The 19,192-nt window shown below is 43.0% G+C and overlaps 4 protein-coding genes across 6 annotated transcripts; 2 read left to right on the top strand and 2 right to left on the bottom strand.

Moving 5' to 3' along the window:
• The first annotated feature begins 243 nt into the window (after positions 1-243).
• On the top strand, positions 244-1,374 carry LOC136512441 (large ribosomal subunit protein uL10c-like). Its single transcript, XM_066506403.1, has one exon. The coding sequence runs from the start codon at positions 342-344 to the stop codon at positions 939-941; it is 600 nt and encodes a 199-aa protein (XP_066362500.1). The 5' UTR covers positions 244-341; the 3' UTR covers positions 942-1,374.
• A 151-nt stretch (positions 1,375-1,525) lies between these two features.
• LOC136512437 (transcription factor IIIA-like) lies at positions 1,526-5,203 on the bottom strand. 2 transcript variants are annotated; one of them, XM_066506399.1, is made up of 7 exons: positions 4,978-5,153; positions 4,718-4,886; positions 4,456-4,599; positions 2,975-3,254; positions 2,423-2,658; positions 2,174-2,317; positions 1,526-2,059 (listed from the first exon to the last, which is right to left on the bottom strand). In XM_066506399.1, the coding sequence occupies exons 1-7, from the start codon at positions 5,136-5,138 to the stop codon at positions 1,895-1,897; spliced, it is 1,299 nt and encodes a 432-aa protein (XP_066362496.1). In that variant the 5' UTR covers positions 5,139-5,153; the 3' UTR covers positions 1,526-1,894. The 2 variants fall into 2 exon arrangements, with proteins under 2 accessions (XP_066362496.1, XP_066362497.1); XM_066506400.1 differs by having other exon boundaries at positions 1,528-2,059; positions 4,718-4,882; positions 4,978-5,203.
• Positions 5,204-5,303: 100 nt separating this feature from the next.
• LOC136512438 (thylakoid membrane protein TERC, chloroplastic-like) lies at positions 5,304-12,461 on the top strand. 2 transcript variants are annotated; one of them, XR_010773090.1, is made up of 14 exons: positions 5,304-5,664; positions 5,926-6,035; positions 6,122-6,198; positions 6,600-6,687; positions 6,769-6,849; positions 6,935-6,991; positions 9,221-9,302; positions 9,508-9,557; positions 9,803-9,859; positions 9,954-10,032; positions 10,164-10,222; positions 10,541-10,598; positions 10,758-10,976; positions 11,990-12,461. XR_010773090.1 is itself a non-coding variant. In XM_066506401.1 (14 exons), the coding sequence occupies exons 1-13, from the start codon at positions 5,430-5,432 to the stop codon at positions 10,862-10,864; spliced, it is 1,140 nt and encodes a 379-aa protein (XP_066362498.1). In that variant the 5' UTR covers positions 5,304-5,429; the 3' UTR covers positions 10,865-10,886; positions 11,990-12,461. The 2 variants fall into 2 exon arrangements, 1 of the variants encoding a protein (XP_066362498.1); XM_066506401.1 differs by having other exon boundaries at positions 10,758-10,886.
• A 180-nt stretch (positions 12,462-12,641) lies between these two features.
• On the bottom strand, positions 12,642-15,818 carry LOC136512440 (uncharacterized). Its single transcript, XM_066506402.1, has 4 exons — positions 15,671-15,818; positions 14,818-14,915; positions 13,645-13,859; positions 12,642-13,140 (listed from the first exon to the last, which is right to left on the bottom strand). The coding sequence occupies exons 2-4, from the start codon at positions 14,908-14,910 to the stop codon at positions 12,861-12,863; spliced, it is 588 nt and encodes a 195-aa protein (XP_066362499.1). The 5' UTR covers positions 14,911-14,915; positions 15,671-15,818; the 3' UTR covers positions 12,642-12,860.
• Positions 15,819-19,192: the final 3,374 nt, after the last annotated feature.

Raw genomic sequence — 19,192 nt, 5'->3', positions numbered from 1 at the left:
TATTTAGCTCAAATCGGATCGGACAAGAAACGTCCTGGGCTTGTCGACGGTCCATGCAACAAGCACTTTTCCAGCCCATCCAATTTTTTGAAAGGATCCCACGCCATCCAAATGAAGTGATTAGTTTGCTAACGGCCTTTAATCTCCGAAGCCCATTACTGCAGGTATTGGGCTTTGAGCCCACTGCTGCAACTACTGGTCTTTAATTAACCCATCATAACAGTAGAAAGGAAGCCTGCGACCCATCTCTCGTCGTGGGAGGCAAGAGAGATCACACGCGCACGCACACTCGCATCCCAGGCAGAACCCTTGCCGCCGCGGGGCCCCTGCCGCCGCCGCCGATGACGTCCGTGCGCAGCTCCGCCGCGTCGCTAGCCCCGTCGATCCGCGGGGCAGCGGAGCTGGTCCGCCAGGAGGCGCTCCGGCGCGAGCTCGACGGGTGCCAGCTGCTGGCGGGCATCTGGTGCCACGGGTTCACGGTGGCGCAGCTGCGGAGCATCCGCGCGTCGCTGCCCCCCACGGCACGGCTGGTGGTGACCAAGAACTCGGACATGGCGGCGGCCGTGGCGGGCACCCGGTGGGAGGCGCTCAGGCCCTGCGCGCGGGGCATGAACGCGTGGCTCTTCGTGCGCTCCGACGAGATCCCGCCCGCGCTCAAGCCCTACCGCGACTTCCAGAAGGAGTGGAAGCTGCAGCTCAACGACTTCACCGGCGCCGTCTACGAGGGCCGACTCTACGGGCCCGACGACTTCGCGCAGCTCGAGGCCATGCCCACCAGGGTGCAGTCCTACCAGTACCTCCTCGGATGCCTGCAGATGCCCGCCGTCAACGTTCTCGCCGTCCTACGAGCGCGGCAGGAGGCGCTTGCAGCGGACGCCGACAAGCCGCCCGCCGAGGGAGAGGCGGCGGCTGCGGCACCGGCGGCGGCTGAGGAGAAGTGACCCGTCGACGAGGTTTCTTGGCGTTCCGTCTCACTCTGCCTCTGCGTTCTTGTATGTTTTTGCAGCTGTGGCTTGGCTTGAAGGAAGCTCCTTTTTTCCGTTCCTCTTGTGCAAATTTGTTCAGTTCGGGATATATGTAGTAGAAAAACTGATATGTGTCATAACGGCACATTGCTATCATGTTCATGAACTCCATTCTGGAAGTTGGAGTGATGTTGAATTGCCATTTCTGGTTCAGAAACCATACACCAAAAGAATTTGCCATGTGCAGTTCTCCGCTGTTCACTAGGGACTGGTGAGTGTCCTATGCTGGTGCATTCAGTTGAAAACTAAGATTGGTGTATTGTGATGTGTAGTTATCTGAAAATTAAATTTGGTAATTGCTGCGGCGTATTATTTGAACTAAATATTTTTGGCATTGTGCATCTGCAAATTGGAATGAAGTGTGCTGTGGTTCTGCCAAATGAACTAAACAGCTATTTTGCTGTTACATAAGAGCATTCAAGAATCATGAATCCAATTTTCTCCTGCAACCAGCAGGAGGCAAACAAAGGCAAAGGCTCGATGCAAACAGTACCAGAACATGTTCCCAAGCCGTGCTGAAGCTTGAGCATTTGATTTGAAGACGAAGATCTAATGATCATGAGCAACAACTCTTACATTCAAGATCTTGCCAATACTGGTCTGAAACTGGCTAAAAACACTGTTCTGGCTAAATTATTGTTAGAGAAAAACACTGTTCCGGCAGAAAAAACAAGCCGAATATGGGGTAAGCCGAACAGGGGTTCAATGATCTGTCTTTATGATACCGTACATCAACATACATATATAACATACTACATACATTCCTCTTCCTATACATGCCAAGTAAATTGCGGGTATTTTCAACTACAAAAGCGCGCTTGAGCATCCAGCGATATCTTGCATCCCTTCCTCTTCGGGTCCAGGACGAATCAACCCGATAGAAGCCACCTCAAATACTCAGTTCCATCAGCATGAGCAGGCCCTTCATCAGGAGCGGCTACCCTCTTCCGCATCAAACTCTCAACGGATACAGGTTTCCTCTTGCGCCCACCTAATGAACGTGGTCGCTGCTCATCAGCCTCGACAAAATCACCCTGCAAACCATTGACGGGAAATCATAAACATCCCCCTTGCAAGATGCATTTCTGAAGGAGATAGCACAATGTACGATTTCGAGAAAATAGTTATCTGGTGATCATTTGTGGTACCTCAGTGTGCATGTGAGCGCTTGACTTCTCATGATTGTCCCTTACATGCTTGTAAGAAAACCTCTTGCCACACCCAGAGAATTGGCACACAAAAGGTCGACGCTGCTCATGGACCGCCTTAACATGCTTGTCCAAATTGGATTTCTGCAGTTTCAAGTTCACCAAGAATGAATAACAGTGTTTTCCCTGATAAATTCGACGGAAACAAACCATAAGAGAATCAAATAGTGTTATGATTAGAAACCACACCTTTGAAAATGAACATTTGCAGTCCTCGAAGTGGCATTTAACCCTCTCAGTGACACATGAACCTTCATGCATCCGGTGATGGCGCTGGAAATTCTTCTTTAGCTGTTTAGTGCCACAGATATCACACTGAACATGTTGATGGCAGGATTGGTTATGCGCTTTGAGGCATTCCACGTTTGAAAAGAATTTCATGCAGCCTGGTTCACAGCAGATAACTTCTGTGTATTCCAGCTTGACTGCACCACAAGTACCAAAAGTTTATCACGACAGAGAAAATACCATCAACGTTGATAATAAGCACTTGTATACATATTATTCTGCAGAATAGACGAAAGCATGCACTGAGGCAGAAGATTAAAATAATCATATCAGAAAGACATTTTGGTAAAGACTAGAGAGTTCATATTGATAAACTCAGCTCAGAGTATGGCGTAGACCAGAACTACCTACTACAAATATATCATCAATATACTATATCAATTGGGCTTTCGAAGTGTGCAATTTAAATTAAGTATAAGAAATATGGAAATGGCTGTAAAGTGTGTTTCTCACCATGTGATTCTTCGTGCTTCTTGAACTTGGAAGCATATTTGAAAGTCTTCCCACAGTTAACCTCTGGACAGATGAATTCTTTCTTACTTTCACAAGGAGAGCCATCTTTGTGGATTTCCTGAACATGTCTCTGCATATTACCCTTGATATTGAACTTTCGGCCACATCCTTCAATAGGGCACACAAATAGTTTTCCTTCATGAGTAAGTAAATGTCTGTTCAAATGATCCTTCCTGCTATAGCTCAAGGGGCAACCATCAACGGTGCAGGAAAAGGGCCTCTGCAGTAGTTTTGGAAAGACATGTATCACAATATAGTATGAAAGCAAGGTTTACTAGAAATAATGTAATAGAGCTGCAAACAGTACCACAGAGGGCAACCGAGCATGCTACAACATGAGCTTTAAGTAGTGTGAAAATAATAGAAGATACAATTATAAAAGGACATGTAGATAACAACATAAAAGGAAATATTAAGAATGAGAAGGCTGAAACGAAATGAGCAAACCTGAAGAAGCGTGAACAAGGCCACTCTTGATGGAGCTTCTCAGGACGGTCTCCCGATCCTGATACTAGTCCATTCAAGGCCTTATCGCATTTTGGAGTTCTTTGGGATCCAATGCTTCACGCATTCATATGTCAATAAGTAGGCTGCAAAAATCAGCAAATCAAATGCCATACAACAATCCAACTAAAAACAGGGCTGAATAGGAACTATATCTTATCCGCAGAACTCACTTTCAAATGATAATTAATTTGGTTTTTGCATCAAATGTATCATTCCACTAAGGAAGATTATGATCCAATCATTTCAGTGAACACATAACTAAAGCTGAGCATATAAGCTACACAGAACAGGAGTTGTGTCTCTATATGCCTGCTAAATATATCCCGTTTACTATTTGATAGCGAGGCCATCAAGTGGTGACAGCTATATATACTCAAACAGCATTGCAGCGTCAATCCGTGAGTTATCAAATATAAAAAAAAAACAGCAGACATCCCATGCTGAGACTAGACCTTTAGCATATGCCATGTAACAGCAACATAATAACAAACAGAAAGCAGCTCTGAACAGCACAGAATAGACAACCTGAAGAGTAGCGTGAGCGGAGGCACTCTTGATGGAGCTTCTCAGGAGGGTCTCCCCATCCTGGTACTGGTCCATTCAAGGCCTTCCCGCATTTTGGAGTTCTTTGGGATCCAATGCTTCACACATCCATATCTGAACAAACAGACTGCAAAATCAGCACAATTAATAACACAATGGACTAAAAATGTCCATGAGATAGTCATCCACAGAACCAACTGTTATAACAGGTTTATAGCAACCACACCAAAAGCCAAAAGAGCATGTAGCTTGCATTTCGGCCTTTTCTTACACAAAAAACATTAAAGCGGATAATAACAAATCAGGTGAGCACTACAAGCCTGAGCATTCACTGAGCATATACCATAACCCAACATAAGCCAGATCAGTACCTCGAGCGAATGGCTCTGCATATGTTGCTTCAGATGTGCCGGCTTCTTGAAGCTCATCCCACACTGTTGGCACTGACGGCTAAGCTCTTTGCGCGGACCACCATCTCCACCTTCCCAGTAACCCCCCAAAGCATCCACCTCATCCTACACACACACACCCCATAAGTGTTACCCCTATAGAACAATACAAAGAAGAACGCGCGCATCTCTGAAGTCTGAACCAAGCGACGGCGAGCGAGCGAGCTAGCAGCACCGCTGGTACCTTGTGGTGCTCGAGCACGTGGGCGCGGAGCAAGCACTTCTTGGACCGGACCACGTCGCAGAACCCGCACTTGTAGCGCCTTATATCCCTCAGCGGGGCCGCCGTGGTCGCCCTGCCGCTGCTGCCGCCGCTCTCTCCCCCTTCCCCCATCTGAGTGATCTGAGTCTGACTACCCAAAAAAATCACAACGAAATAAACAAAAATTGAGATGGGATTCCCAGAATTAGCGCCACGCGCAACACCAATCGGAGGAAACTGACCTCGAATCGCGGAGGGAGACGCGGGATCTGCAGAATCGCCTGCAGCCGCCGTGGAGAGGGAGGTAGCCGCCGCGCAGGAGAAAAACCCTCGACTCGCGAGTCGCCAAGCGTAGTGGCGAACAAGCCGAAGACAACCACTGGCATATGGGCCTGATGAGCATTGGGCCCACCTTGCAGGGAAGCCAAAGGCCCAAAACCATCACCACATCCACAACCTGCAATTCCGGTGTAGTTTGCTCATAAAAAAAAAAGCAATTCCAGTGTAGTGAGGCTTGCCGGGTTTGCTAACGGGTTGCGGATCCCGTTGCGGGCGGCGCACGTGCGCTCCGTTTGGGTGGGGTGGGCTGCCTACCGGCTACCGCAGCCGGTGTGGCTGAGTGACCTCCGCTCCGCCTCCACCCGCGGCGGTACGCTCCCGAGCTCCACCCGTCGCGGCCCCGACCGAGCTCGCGATGGCTTCCGCGGTGGCCGCTTCGACCGCCACGCGGTTCCTCCCGCGGCTCCCGGACCCGTGGTGGCCGCGTCGTGCGCGCGCAGCGCTCCCGCCGCTCACGTGGCGGCCTCCCGCGGTCACGGTGGTCGCCGCGACGTCCCGCCCTGGGGAAGCGGAAGGTGGGCGGCGGGGGAGGACGCGGAGGCGGCGCGCCAGGGGGGCGGAACAGGAGGAAGGCGTCTCGCTAAGCTCCGGTGAGCCAGCCAGCCATGGCCCATGAGCGCATAGTTTGGTCGCAGCATCAGAAATATGCAGTAACTCGTGACGAATTTTGTACTCAAGTTCTTCAGACGGGGAATTCCCATGTTTGTTTGATGATTTGATTTCTAAGCATAACGTCCAAGTGATTTTACCAGAGACCATAGTCCAGAGCAAAACATCTGCTGAGTTCATTTCTTGTGGTTTCATGAGATTACTCGTTCCTCTCTGCTAGCTCAAAGTGGATATTTATGCAGAGAAGGAGACGCTAAATCCTACTCCACGCGCTCAAACCAACAAGGGTGCGGAGCCCGTACCGGCGTCCAGCACGAACAGGAAAGGTGCCATTAGAAGGGTGACACTGGTGGTCAGTTTCTTCTGTCTACCTACCATTTTGTTGATTCAGCTTGGAGTTAGTTCTATGCATGGCGCTAATATATTGGGTTGGTTCAGGTTCTTGCTGCGGTGGTTTTTGGAGTTAGCATTGCCTTGAGGGACGGGGCTGAGAAGGCATCAGAGTATTTTGCTGGGTGTGTGCTATGCGTATCCCTTTGTATTTAGCATCGACACTGTTTTACAAAATGGTTATAAGTTTGGCTCCTTTTTGCATTAGGATTTCCAGGATTACATTACATATGAATAACAGCACAGTTGAGAAGCACACAGAACTGCATATTAGCTTTAACTTATGTTCGTTTTCAAATGGATCCTCCATTGTTTTGTGCAAGTTAGTTTGGTTGCTTCTCATCTTATCGTACATCTTGTTATTTCCTTCTTTCCAATAATCACTTTCATTTAAATGTTAGTATTAGTTTGTATACTTGAAGATGGGTTTAATTTTATGTGTTTATAACATGATCAATCATGACAACGCTTTCCTTAAACTCTATGCATAACAATGTCAATGTAATCTTGTCCTGTTATCTAACAGGTATTTATTGGAACAGAGTTTGTCGGTGGACAATCTCTTTGTTTTTGTTCTGGTCTTTAAGTATTTCAAAGTGCCAAATGAATACCAGGTATGTCTCATGGCTATTGCGACAGTTGAAATTCAAGTCAACTTTGTGCCTTTTCTCATCATTTCTGATGTCTGTAACCAGAATCGAGTACTTTCTTATGGTATTGCTGGAGCTGTGATCTTTCGGGCTGTGATGATCATCTTAGGAACAGCTACCATCCAGGTTGATTGTTCTCTCATACTGCTGTTGGTTATGTTTTTCATTTATCATATTATATTGACTGTTACAGTCTTCTAATTTTCTGTAGAAATTTGAGGCAGTGAACTTGCTGTTGGCTTTGATCCTGTTATTCACTTCTTACAAGGTAAGACTGTTTATTTTCACTAAAAAAAGATGGGTCACACTTTACTTTAAGCCCCTTTTGGTAAACTTGTTATTTTACCATGTTTAAGATTAGCATAATAGTGGCTAGCATGCACTGTTAACTTCATGAGAATGGTAAACTCGTCACTTTTTATTCTAACTTAAAAATGATCTTGAAATGATCTAACAATGCCTAGAGGGGGGTGAATAGGCGTATCTAAAAATTAACTGCAAATGCTAAGTTTAAATTTGTCAGTCAATGTCGGAAGTCCCGGTGTTTGGGTCGGAACTCCCGACGTCGTCAGAAGTTCCGACACAAACGTCAAAAGTCCCGACGCCTACAACAACAACAACAAAGCCTACGTGAACTACAAAAGCAGTGTCAAATTTAACTTTGCGGATAAATAATCTTACAACCCCACTTCCTCATGGTTTGGTGAAGATGTTGGGTCACTCCCTTGACGCCGTAATGCCTCCAAACGGTAGATCGAGTCCAAACCCTAAAATGAAGTTCGGGAGAGAGAGACAAACAAATACAAGTAATCTCTAGCAATCACAACAACAAGCACACGGGACACAAGGATTTATCCCGAGGTTCGGCAACCCCACAAAGGAGCTCCTACGTCCTCGTTGTTGAGGTGACCACAAAGGTCGGAGTCTCTTTTACCTCCTTGCCTCTCTCAAAGCGACCACAAAGGTCACTTGAGCTTTCCACTAAGAAATCAAAGGTAATACAAACTTCTCAAGGCTCTTCCACAACATGGAAGCTCTTGGGCAACGCCTAGCCGACTAGGGGCAAAGCCCCAAGAGTAATAGACGCAAAACCAACCGACTTGACAAAGAAATCAAGTGCTCAAGCTTGCCAAAGTGATTCTCTCACTTAATCCACTCTCCTTTCACTCAAAACCCTAGGGGAATCGAAGATTGGAGCAAAGGGAAGAGGAGAGGGTGCCTTTGTTGCTTGGGAGCTGTTAGGATGAAGTTGGGTGAGCTATGAATGAGTCTGTAACGGTTAGAAGTGAAGAGAGGGCTATTTATACTCATAGTAGAAATCTAACCGTTCAGATCTACGTCGGAAGTTCCGACGCAAATCTCGGGACTTCCGACCTTAACAGAAAACACGGTTCACGCAGGGTCAGAAGTCCGCACGAGCAAGTCAATGTCGGAACTCCCGACAAACGTCGGGACTCCCGACGTACGTCGGGACTTCCGACGAGCGCAGACGGCCAACCAGCAAAGCCCCAGGTGTCGAGACTCCTGACATGGGTCGGGACTTTCGACTGTCGGGTGTTCCGACGTACGTCGGGACTTCCGACGAGTGCAGATAGCCGGCCAACAAAACCCCAGGTGTCGGGAGTTCCGACTCACGTCGGGACTTCTGACGGCCACAGTCACCGCGCAGGCTAAGTGACTGGGCGTCAGGACTTCCGGCATGAGTCGTGACTTCCGACGGTCGGGAGTTCCGGCTTACGTCGGGACTTCCGACACCAACAGTCACTGATAAATATTCTACATGCTCGTGGAGTGCTAGAGTGTCTATCTTTTGATTTTATTTTTATGCTTGAGCACTCTATCTTCCTCAGACCAACTTAGTTTGCATCCCTCTTTATAGTGCGGCGGATCCTAAACTCAAAAACAAAAATAAAACCTTTGGAGAGCGCTTTGAGTTCGTCCGCCTTTACAACTTCAAGAACTAAGGGATACCATTTCATTTTTATCAACTCTTTGAATCTTTCATGGGACTAATAGCTGCGACATATCTCATTAAGATCACATTAGTCCCTAATTTGGTTGTTATCAATACACCAAAACCCACATAGGGGGCAAATGCACTTTCAGATCTACTTGTTCATTTCCTGCAATTACTCTTTTGGCAAAAGCAAAGTCCTGTCTTTTGACAGCTTCAACGAATGCTTGTTTCTAAACTACTCAGTGTATTCCTTCTATCATTCAGTAATAATATCAATATACCATAATGGCATGCTTCTTTTCCGGATTTCTTCTTGTTCCACCTGTATTGTTACATTTCAATCTTATGCCTATGTAAGTAAGTTAACCCTCAGAAGAAGAAAAAAAACAGAAAACAATCGTCACACATATTCCCAATTTATTTCCACTTTTGTGATATTGGAAAGTCTCTTCAAGATAGTCGTGCAGAGCTTCTTTAAGTGACTTCGAGATATTCAACAAGGGCCACATCACTAATACTTTAGTCTTAACATAATGGCAGCTATTTGCTGAAGAAGAAGAAGAATCTGATCTATCCGACAACTTCATTGTGAAAACATGCCAAAAGTTCATTCCAGTCACTGGTAACCAACTTTATCAATGATTTTCGGTTTTCCTTACCTATCTGCTATTTAGATTATTAACATGATCCATCATTCACTCCAGATTACACAGCTAAAATGACTTGAATTACATATCTTAGAAGTTATTATATTTAGGGGTTAGTAGTATTCAGTAATTTACTTGCTTCATGTCTAGTTGAGCTCATTCCCATGTTTCTTCTGTCAGATTATTATGATGATGATCAGTTTTTCACAAATCAAGATGGTTTATGGAAAGTAAGTGTTGTCCATTTTAAGCTGGATCTTTACTAAAGCTACCATGGAATGAGCTTTGTCCTGGAATATGAATTTTTTATCCGTTCCCAATCATTTGATGTGTTAATATTTCAGCATTCAGTGTTATGTTTCTGTTCACACAACATAGATGCATGGTTGTGTGGACAATTTAAAGGAATTTTCTGTCTTCGTAAAGTTATATATTTTCCTGAAGATGCAATACTTCTTTTGGTTAATATCTGCAGGCTACACCATTGCTCTTGACTTTGGCAGTGATTGAGCTGAGTGATATTGCTTTTGCCGTAGGTTCCTTCCAAGCTATTTTCATGTGCAGTTCTTCCTTTTCTATTTTATTTTATGACTCCAGGTATAGGTATTAACATTCCTGTTATACAGATTGACTCAATACCAGCAGTTTTTGGCGTCACAAGGGATCCACTTATAATACTATCATCAAATATTTTTGCTATTGCTGGTAAATATTCTGCCTTTTTATGTTGCAATCTTAAATTTTCTTTATGCTTGATCTAAATCTTGTGTGTGGTACAATTTCTGCACTTCTAAACAATGTCAAGAACTAACTTGATGGAAATATTGTTATGTCAGGTTTGCGGTCGCTTTATGTGCTCATTTCTGAAATCATGGGTGAATTGGAGTATCTACAGGTGAATATTCACAGTCCACTTTCTTTTTTAAGGTTTATTGAGCTATTTTCTATTTACCTTTCGAAATTGAATATTTATATTTTATCTATTTTCTTCTGTTATCTTACTTTAGAACAAACAAATCATTCAGGTTTACATCGCCCATTGTGAAAATTAGGCCCATGTTAGTGGTAATTGGAGGTATTGGATATTTGTTGTTGACTAATATCCTACACTATCAGTTACCACATTGCAAATGTGAATGGTCAATGCCCGAGCAGGTTCATATATTGTTCTATGATCTAACTGCACCATTTCTATTGGCAATTTGCTCTGCAGCCTGCCATTGGTATCGTGTTGGGCTTCATAGGGACAAAGATGATCTTTGACTTTTTTGGTGAGCAATTAAAAACATTATCTAAATCTTATTTTGTCACATTCATATTCAATACGTTCACCTAATGTTTTGATCTCCTTTTTAGCAGCATACAAAGTGACATTGCTGTTTTTTAAGTGCTTTTCGTCTCATCTAACTACCGTTTTCCACTTATGGCAGGTTATCATATACCAACAGAAGCTTCGCTTGCTATTGTAACTACCAGTCTTAGTGGAGGCGTCATATTAAGTCTTAGGAAAGCATCAAAAGAGGAAGGGGACAAGTAGACTGATGCAACAACACATGCAAGTAAAAGGAATGGGTCAGCTTGCTCCATTTTTTTTGGCAGATAGTCAAGCTACAAAAGAAATTTTAATATAATAAACACTTAGAGGCCAGGTAGACATACCCTTTTTCACTAAACTAATTACTTGTATAAAAGATCTAGCCTGACAGAATATGTTGTGATCTGTATATGTAGTCTTAGCTAATGCCTTGTTCACTCAAAATAGATACAATAGTTTCTTTATGTTCTACATTTGAGGTAAATTTAGGAGCCACCAATAACGAGGTCAAAACTATACTGATTGCCAAGGCCACCACAAAATTGTGCTCTTTAGACGTTTCCATGCGATTAGTATCATCTGAACAGTGAACACGATACCATCCAGTGATTCCAGTCCCACAGGTTAGCTGCACATGACATTGTGCCTGTAATGCCTCCACAGGGTTTGCCATGTTGTTATGAACAGGATTGCCTGAAGTGTAGTTTGGGGATAACCTTGCCAACCTTTTTGCAGTTCTTTGACTTAGCATATAGCAAAAATAAGGAAGCGTCTCAAATGGGTTCATTTTGAGATTTAGCGTTAGGGTTGAATATCATCACCATGGCTTAGGGTGCCACATCATACTGTAACCCCTGCATCCCCTCACATAGAGCATCGGATTGCTAATAAGCATTTAAGTCTTAGTTATGGCAAATTCTAGATGTGTCAAGTGACAACCATGTTTGAAACCGATGGGGACTTAGGAAAACTATCATTGCTCAGAGTTCTGAATTTCTTTTCTGCCTTTTCTCTCCGGTGTTTTCCAGATCATCAGATTCGTCCTTTTTCTTTAGAGGTGTTCAGATTCATCAGTTGTTCTCATTGCATCCAAATCCAGTTGTTAATTCCCAAATTGTGCATCATTCATGCCATATGTATTTCCTTTTGAATATTCATGGTGTGAATCGTGAGAGAGAGAAAATGGTCCCAAGGAATTATCCAACATTCCTCCTTGTCAGACTTTGCATATCTAACAAAAATGCTTTAGTTGGCTACATACCTTGCTCTCTTCTGAGTGGAAATCTTGATTCCTATTCTACATATAGTGGCACTTACATCCAAACTGTTCCTTTTACCCTGGTGCAGTTTGGTTCATTCACTGTTCAGTTTACATGAACAGAGGCAGAAGGCCTTGCAGGCACTTGCAATCTGTGTAAGGGTTGCGCTAGCGGTAGCCTCCACCACTTAGCTGACTGACTGACTTGAAAGCAATTTAGCTGATGGCTGCGATCTCAGTATAGAATCACAGATATGATCAATGCATGGCATGGCAATGGCATTGGTGCCTGATCCTAATCTGGACGTACCATGAGCTTGCTCTGAACCCAAAGATTTTGAGGCCACGTTATGGTGAGTGGCCCTATTGAAGACTGCAGCATGAAGAGCTACTATTCCCCTCCTTGTAATGTCTGTTTCTTTTTAACCTAGCACATACAGTATATTCTGAACATGATTGATTTGAGCCTTGATTTTACAGTGTATCTCAAACAATGATATGCCGTATGCTCAAGCTTTCTACATTACAACTGTATGAAATTTAATCATTATATTTCATTCTTGTAGCTAACGCTTTTTATGTGAGATGTCAAATGAATTTATCCTCTACGCATGTAATGTAGGACCATATGTGTGTAATATTCTGAGATTCGGCCCCTCCAGTATAGTGCCATTCAGACATCGAAACTCTGATATTTGGAACAAGTTTCCAGAATTAGTCACAGAAAAAAGAAGAGCGGTATAGCACGAGGATAAGTTCACCAAGGGAAGTAGCAAACCAATTGTACTGAGAAACTGTTTATGATCACACTGAAACCTGAAAATGCAGAATAACCACCAGCCTTATGCAAGACTTCCCAACTTATATACAAATTTACGAGAGCTAAAGCGACTTTGTTGATGACATAATATAGTTAAGTGACACTAATCATAGAACCATGACAAGCATGACTGCATAGGCTCAGACCTTTGAACCATCGACTTCAGCAGCGTAAACCTGGCCATATTCACCCTTGTTGTCATCCTCATCCAGGTAGTCAGCCCTTGCATTGAGGGCCAGCATCTGGCAAACAAGCCAGAAGAGAGCAGCGTCAAGGGCAAGGAAAGCAGCACCACCAAACAGGCCGGTCTTTGCAGTAGGGCACTGGTAATTCATGTCGTGGTGGATGTTCTTGCTTCGGTGAAGTCCCTCGGTGACAGTTGCCCACAACAACATTGCAAAAGCCAGGGCTGAGACAAGCCTGATTTCACATAAAGGGGACAGAATCAACAATGTGCATCTTTGTTACTACAAAGAGACTAAAGTGCAGAAAATAGCATGGTGCACATGTACTCATTCAAAAATAGTTATACAATGGCATTAATGGAAACAAAATATTGAGCTCATATGCCAAAATTCTAAATCATCAGTGCAAAAAAATCATGATACAAGATTTAAGCATGATTATTAGCACTGATTAATGCGATAACCGATAAAAATAATTAGTTCTTTGTGATCTTCTTGACGGGAAATTCTACATTATTAGGATTGATTAACAATACAGAACAAATTAAAAGATTTCAGGGTCCAGGAAAGAGGACAATTCTAGAATGCAAAACTTAGATGGGTCAGTTTGCAGCTCAATATCCCAAATGGTAGGAGGGCCTGACAAGTTAACCACATAATAAAAGAAAACATAAGAATACAAGGCATATTGTTTCCAGAGCACAGGGACTCTTAGTCATATAGCTGAAAGGATACTCACTCAGCAACAACAAAGAACACTGTCAAGCTGGTGCTTTGAAACAGTGCTCCGCGAGGAACTGACTTGCCCGAGTATGGAAAAAAGATAGCAACATGGCCCACAATGGCAGCTACCACAAGTGCCACAATGGACAGGCTTCCCATTGCAAGAGTTGGATCACTTGGAAACTTGCAGATGACGACATCCTTTCCTGGGATAGGAGTCCCAGAAGCAGGCTGCAACAAAGACGGTATAAATTTACAAGCATGTTTATAAAAAACCATAGCAACTATATTGGTTGAAAGATAGAAGACAGTAAGCATAAGCTATGAGCTGTGCCATAATTTTATGACTTTTTGCCTATAGTGCTACCGTGGTTCCAACGCAAAACTTGAGGCTGAAGAAAAACTAGTGCAACGAGAAACAAGAAAGAGGAATCACCTGCAGCTATTCACATGGCGATTTCTCTATTTTGTTTCTCCTTGCATAAATTTATACTAAGAAGATGAAATAGGGGCTCTTTACCCCCATTTTCATCTTTCTTAATACAAAGATATGCAGCTATCCTGCGTGTTTGTGTTCCAGAAAAAAATCTTTGTTCACAGCTTAAAACTGTGCATGATGATAGATGTTTGCGTGCTCTATCCATCCATATTTTTATATGCTACTGTGCATTGGTAGCACGGTAGCACCAGATATGTTCTCAAAGTAAACTAGATGCAATACAGTCCTTATGTGTGGACTGAGAAATCGCAGTAACTGTTATTAGTAGCAATTATGATAAAGTACAAGTACCAAGGTTGTGGAAAAATTTGTGTCTCATTTATGTTTCTCCTTGCACAACTTTTTGTTCAACTTAAAATTTTGCATGACGATAGATGCCTGCGTGCTATATCCATCCATATCTTTGGATGATTTTTTTTCACATTTACAGGTGTCACCGTGCGTTGGTAGCACTGGATATATTCTCAAAGTAATCAAGATACAGTATAACCGTGATGTCCGGACTGGGAAATTTCAGTAAATGTTATTAATAGCATCTATGATATAGTACTATGAATAAGGCTATTAAGATGACTTGCTCACAGTTCAGTAGCGAGAAATGCCTAAACTTGCGCTAAATTGATCATCCTTGACAAGGAAAAGGAAAAGCATAACGATCAGTGCTCATATAACAGGAAGAAAAGGGCAGACCTTTTTGTTTTCCGCAATGACGCCAAGCACGAACGCCAGAATCCCAAAGAACGCGACGATGAGAGAAATCCGTAGCGACGCAGACAGAGCCATTGTTCCTGCACGACAAGCAAACGGCCCACTGGGATCATCAAACCAAATGCTTAAGTAATTGAATACAGACAAAATGTCACAACAGCGTGCCAGCAACAACGCATTGGAAACTCCTCCCCTACAGGTTACTTACTAGGTAATTTCTGACGAAACAAGTGTTTTGTTTATTTTTATGGTGACTGGGCACGTCTCTGTCCTATCGACAGACTGTCCTATCGACAGACTGCGGCACTCACAAGGTGAGAACTTTATGAAATTGACAAGTTTCTTGTATCGGTTTCCTCTACGGACAGTGATAGAAGGTATCCCCTTTCAGAACGGTGATTGAGCCAGGAATTAAATTGGGGAAATGCAACCGACGGATCGATTCAATCTATTCACTCCCAGCAATAAGTCAACTACACTAGTGAAAAGTAACTCCCGGATGAACCATCATCAGGTCATGACTCATGACCCATTGACCCTAGAGGACAAGCAGATTCAGTTTCCATCTCCAACCTGAAGAGAAACCAGGGGAAGGGGAATCCACAGACAGGTTCAGTCCAGTTGAGACCCCCACAATTAAGGACGCAGCTGCTCCTCCAAACAAATTCGCACCAGACTGGGCGGACTGGAGTAAGAAAAATCGAAGATTTGGACGTGAACCGATTGCTAGAAGAAAGATCCTACGGAGGAAGAGAAAACGCGGAAGACATCGGCGGCCCATCTCGGTTGGTGGCTAGATCCTTGCGGACGAGGTGGCGGAGGGAAGGAAGAGTACCTGGACGTTGGTAGGTGCGCCCGCTGGGGAGGTCCTCGCCTCGCCGCCGGCGCCTCCGGAGTGGGAGCGGCGGAACGAGGAAGATTGGTTGGGCGGGGATGCAAATGCAGAGGAACGGGCGCACGGCCAAGATGGTTAGATAGTTGTTATTAATATTTTTTTTGTGTGATATTTTTATTGTGTGTATAAGTTAGTTTCGTGTGGCTATTTTCGACTTTTTCCATGGGGAGGGGAGACAGTGATAGACTAGAGAGAGAGAGCGCGCGCGCGCGTGTACCTAGACGACGCCTGCGTCTTGTTTCTACTATCATTTTGACTTTGAAGATTTGATTGTTTTTTCTGTTTGCGAATTCAAAGATTCGATGTTGATTGAGGGGGAAGTATTTTATTTTCATGAAAAATAGAGCCTATTATATGAGTTAAATGAAAATTGTTGCATTCAAAGTGTTTTCTACTCCTTTCTACAAGACGTAATTCTCTTTTTTTGAAGAAATAAAATAATTTCAAGTTTAATCAACTCTATATAAAAATACTAACATTTATGATATTCAATAAGCATAATTAGATTAATTATGAAATATATACTTTATAATAAATCTATTAGAAGACGTGAGGTATGGTGTTTTTTTGGGATAGAGGAAGTAAGTGAGAATACGGACGTAGTAGGTGGTCGCGGTGGACAACCATTAAAGACTAAGGCTCACTTTAGAAGGAGCAACACCCAGGGATGGAAAATCTATCACTAAGAACTAATATGATAATTAAAATAATATCCCCATTGATTACCCACCAAGGGAAAAATCCAGGATCCTGAAGAGATTGGAGTTTCTAAATTAGGCCTAAAGGGTGAAATTAAGGGGTTATTTGGTTCTCTAGCTACTTCTCAAAGAACCTTGCTCGGCTAGAATATGAGAAGAATTGATTGGTAGACAAGCTTGTCTTGAGCCTTGTCATGGCAAGATGTTCTTTGCTACCGCAGGAGAGCCAATCCAGCTCGCCAAGGCTGGCAAGGCAAGGCAAAGCTTGCCTAGGAACCAAACTGACCTAACTGTGTGAAAGAATTACACTCTAGTCAGATATTGTAGATAGCCACCGCATTATATGTCTGTCTAGGTGCACGACTATCAGTTATCTTTTGCGAACTAAGGTTGGGTTCTTTGTGGTGGAACAAGTCCATCTAAATTCAAGTCCCCAACTCAAAGTGGATGCTCGTATGTTTCTAAATTTATTTAGATTTAATGGTGTTGTTCATGCAGTAGTGAGCAATGTGCCCGTGGTAATTCCATGAGATTCATCGATTCAGTCTTTAGAAATGCTCATATAGGAATAGGGTGTGTATTAATAGGGGTGAGTGTGTGTATGTGTTTGTATTGTGATTTCAAAAAGAAAATCACTTATATTTTAGGAAAAAAGTAGAAGATAGTAGTAAATGGAGGAGCTTCTTCTACCTTTCAACTAAGATAAAAGAGAGGGTGTTAACAAGAGTTCAACTAAGATAAAAGGGAGGGTAAGTTTGGTAGAGCTTCATCTCCTAATTGTTGAGCTTCACTCTTTGTTTCTTTTTTTGTGTGAATTATACTAGTACATATGCTTAACTCGCACGCACACTCATTCCTATGAACACACGTATGTAAACCCTACCCTTACCCCTATCCCTATGAGCACATCCAGAAGATTGTGCCAGCACATCTTAAGATTGACGAAGTTACCACATACGCCTCGCTGACGACGGAGACGCCGCCTACCACTGAAAGCACAACACCGTTAAATTTTGGAACAAATCCAGAAAAATACGAGCATCCATGCCAAGTCGATGACTTAAACCTAGGTGGGCAGGTTCCACCACAAGGAACCTAGTAACCAACTGAGGGCTCAGTTCGCACTCTTTGATTCTTTGGTTGAGTGATTCTAGTGGGGGTGCAGGTAAGAAATGTTTCTAGAGTGATTCTGGTGGCGATTTAACGAGGAGCGGTGAAAAGCGAGTTTTTTTAGCTCCTAAGTAAGAGTGTAAATGGAGAAGTGATTATTAACAGTCCCATAAAAAAAATTATTACATTTTAACCATTTAGCATATGACTTCACGATATTGGCTCCGAAGAAGTTGGGACTCCACTAAACTGGACTTAATAAAAAGCTCCCAAACACACGTACTCTTCGTTGCTAGAGAGGGAACAAACAAAACCTGATATTTTATTTCAAAACACTGAAAGCCCTCTTGGGTTTGGTCAAGCCTTCATTAACCCTCCATGCCAGCCACCCGTCGTGCTGTTTGAAAGTTGAAACTCGTTTGTCAAATGTGCGCCAGTTTCTCTCTTTCCAAACGTTCAGTTGATATAAATAACCATACAATAATTGAATGATTTTCTTCTTCTTGTAAAATAAATTCTCCTGATCTTTCATATATATATATATATATATATATATATATATATATATATATATATATATATATATATATATATATATATATATATATACATAAAAAAGCAAAAAGGATACAGATCATCTATAGCACTACAGAGGAATTGAAAGTCACTGAGACGAGTGCAGCTCCGAAGCGCCTCGCTCCTTGCGTGTGAATAATGCACCCATCCATGTAATTGAACTTCTTTTTGTTTTAATAAAATTCCTGTAGGGGAGTTCCATAAAAAAAAATATAATGCACCCATCCATATGCATGCGCGCAAGTTGACTAGCGTAATAGCGTTGCATTGGCTGTCCTCTTCTGTTTCCAACTTTGCATGCGTTGCTCGCGGTCTACTCATTCTTGCAGACGACGTTGATATGCAGGCCTCCGGCCGCATGCATGCGCATCGATCGGCATCGCTGAATCTGAATGGCCACCAGCTAGCAGAAACGGCCGTGGATGTGATGCCGACCACACCGGCCGGCGATTTAACTCCAAAACGTCTATCTCACGCTGAAAGAGCAGCGAGTTACAGATATTATTCCCCTTTCTTTTCCTTGTATAATCCCTTTCTTTTCAGTTTTCGATTCCATGTACAATGATACAATGTCTTTGTTTATGTACGTGAGTACGTCATTGCATGCATTGGTCTATGATTATGGATGCATTACTTCTTCACACTGAACTGAATCCGGCCGGACATGCTTGACAAAATTTTCAGTTTTATATTCGTGTGTTTTATTTTTGCAGGCACAAGATCTGAAATAGTGAATAATTGAAAATCTAAATCTAAATGGATAGCCGTAACATGCATGGTGAATGGTGACTTGGTGGGTAGTAATAAGGTTTGGCTGCTTCTCACTTAGCATCATAATCCCTCCATTTTAAATTATAAGACGTTTAGAATTTTTTATATACATAGCTTTTGCTATGCACTTAAGGTCTGTTTAGTTGAGTTGTGGCTGTAGAGAAAAGCCGTTGTAGGCTGTGAGCTACGGAAAAGCTACTGTGAGCTAGTGGTGAAAAAATTGAAAGTTGTTTGGTTGAAACAAATACTACCTCTGTCCCCAAAAGAATGCAACTATGAGTTACGTACCAGTTAAAGTGACTCACGT

Source organism: Miscanthus floridulus, chromosome 16 (genome assembly GCF_019320115.1).
Source record: "Miscanthus floridulus cultivar M001 chromosome 16, ASM1932011v1, whole genome shotgun sequence".
Classification (NCBI taxonomy): Eukaryota; Viridiplantae; Streptophyta; class Magnoliopsida; order Poales; family Poaceae; genus Miscanthus; species Miscanthus floridulus.
This window is presented reverse-complemented; position numbering and strand designations above follow the sequence as displayed.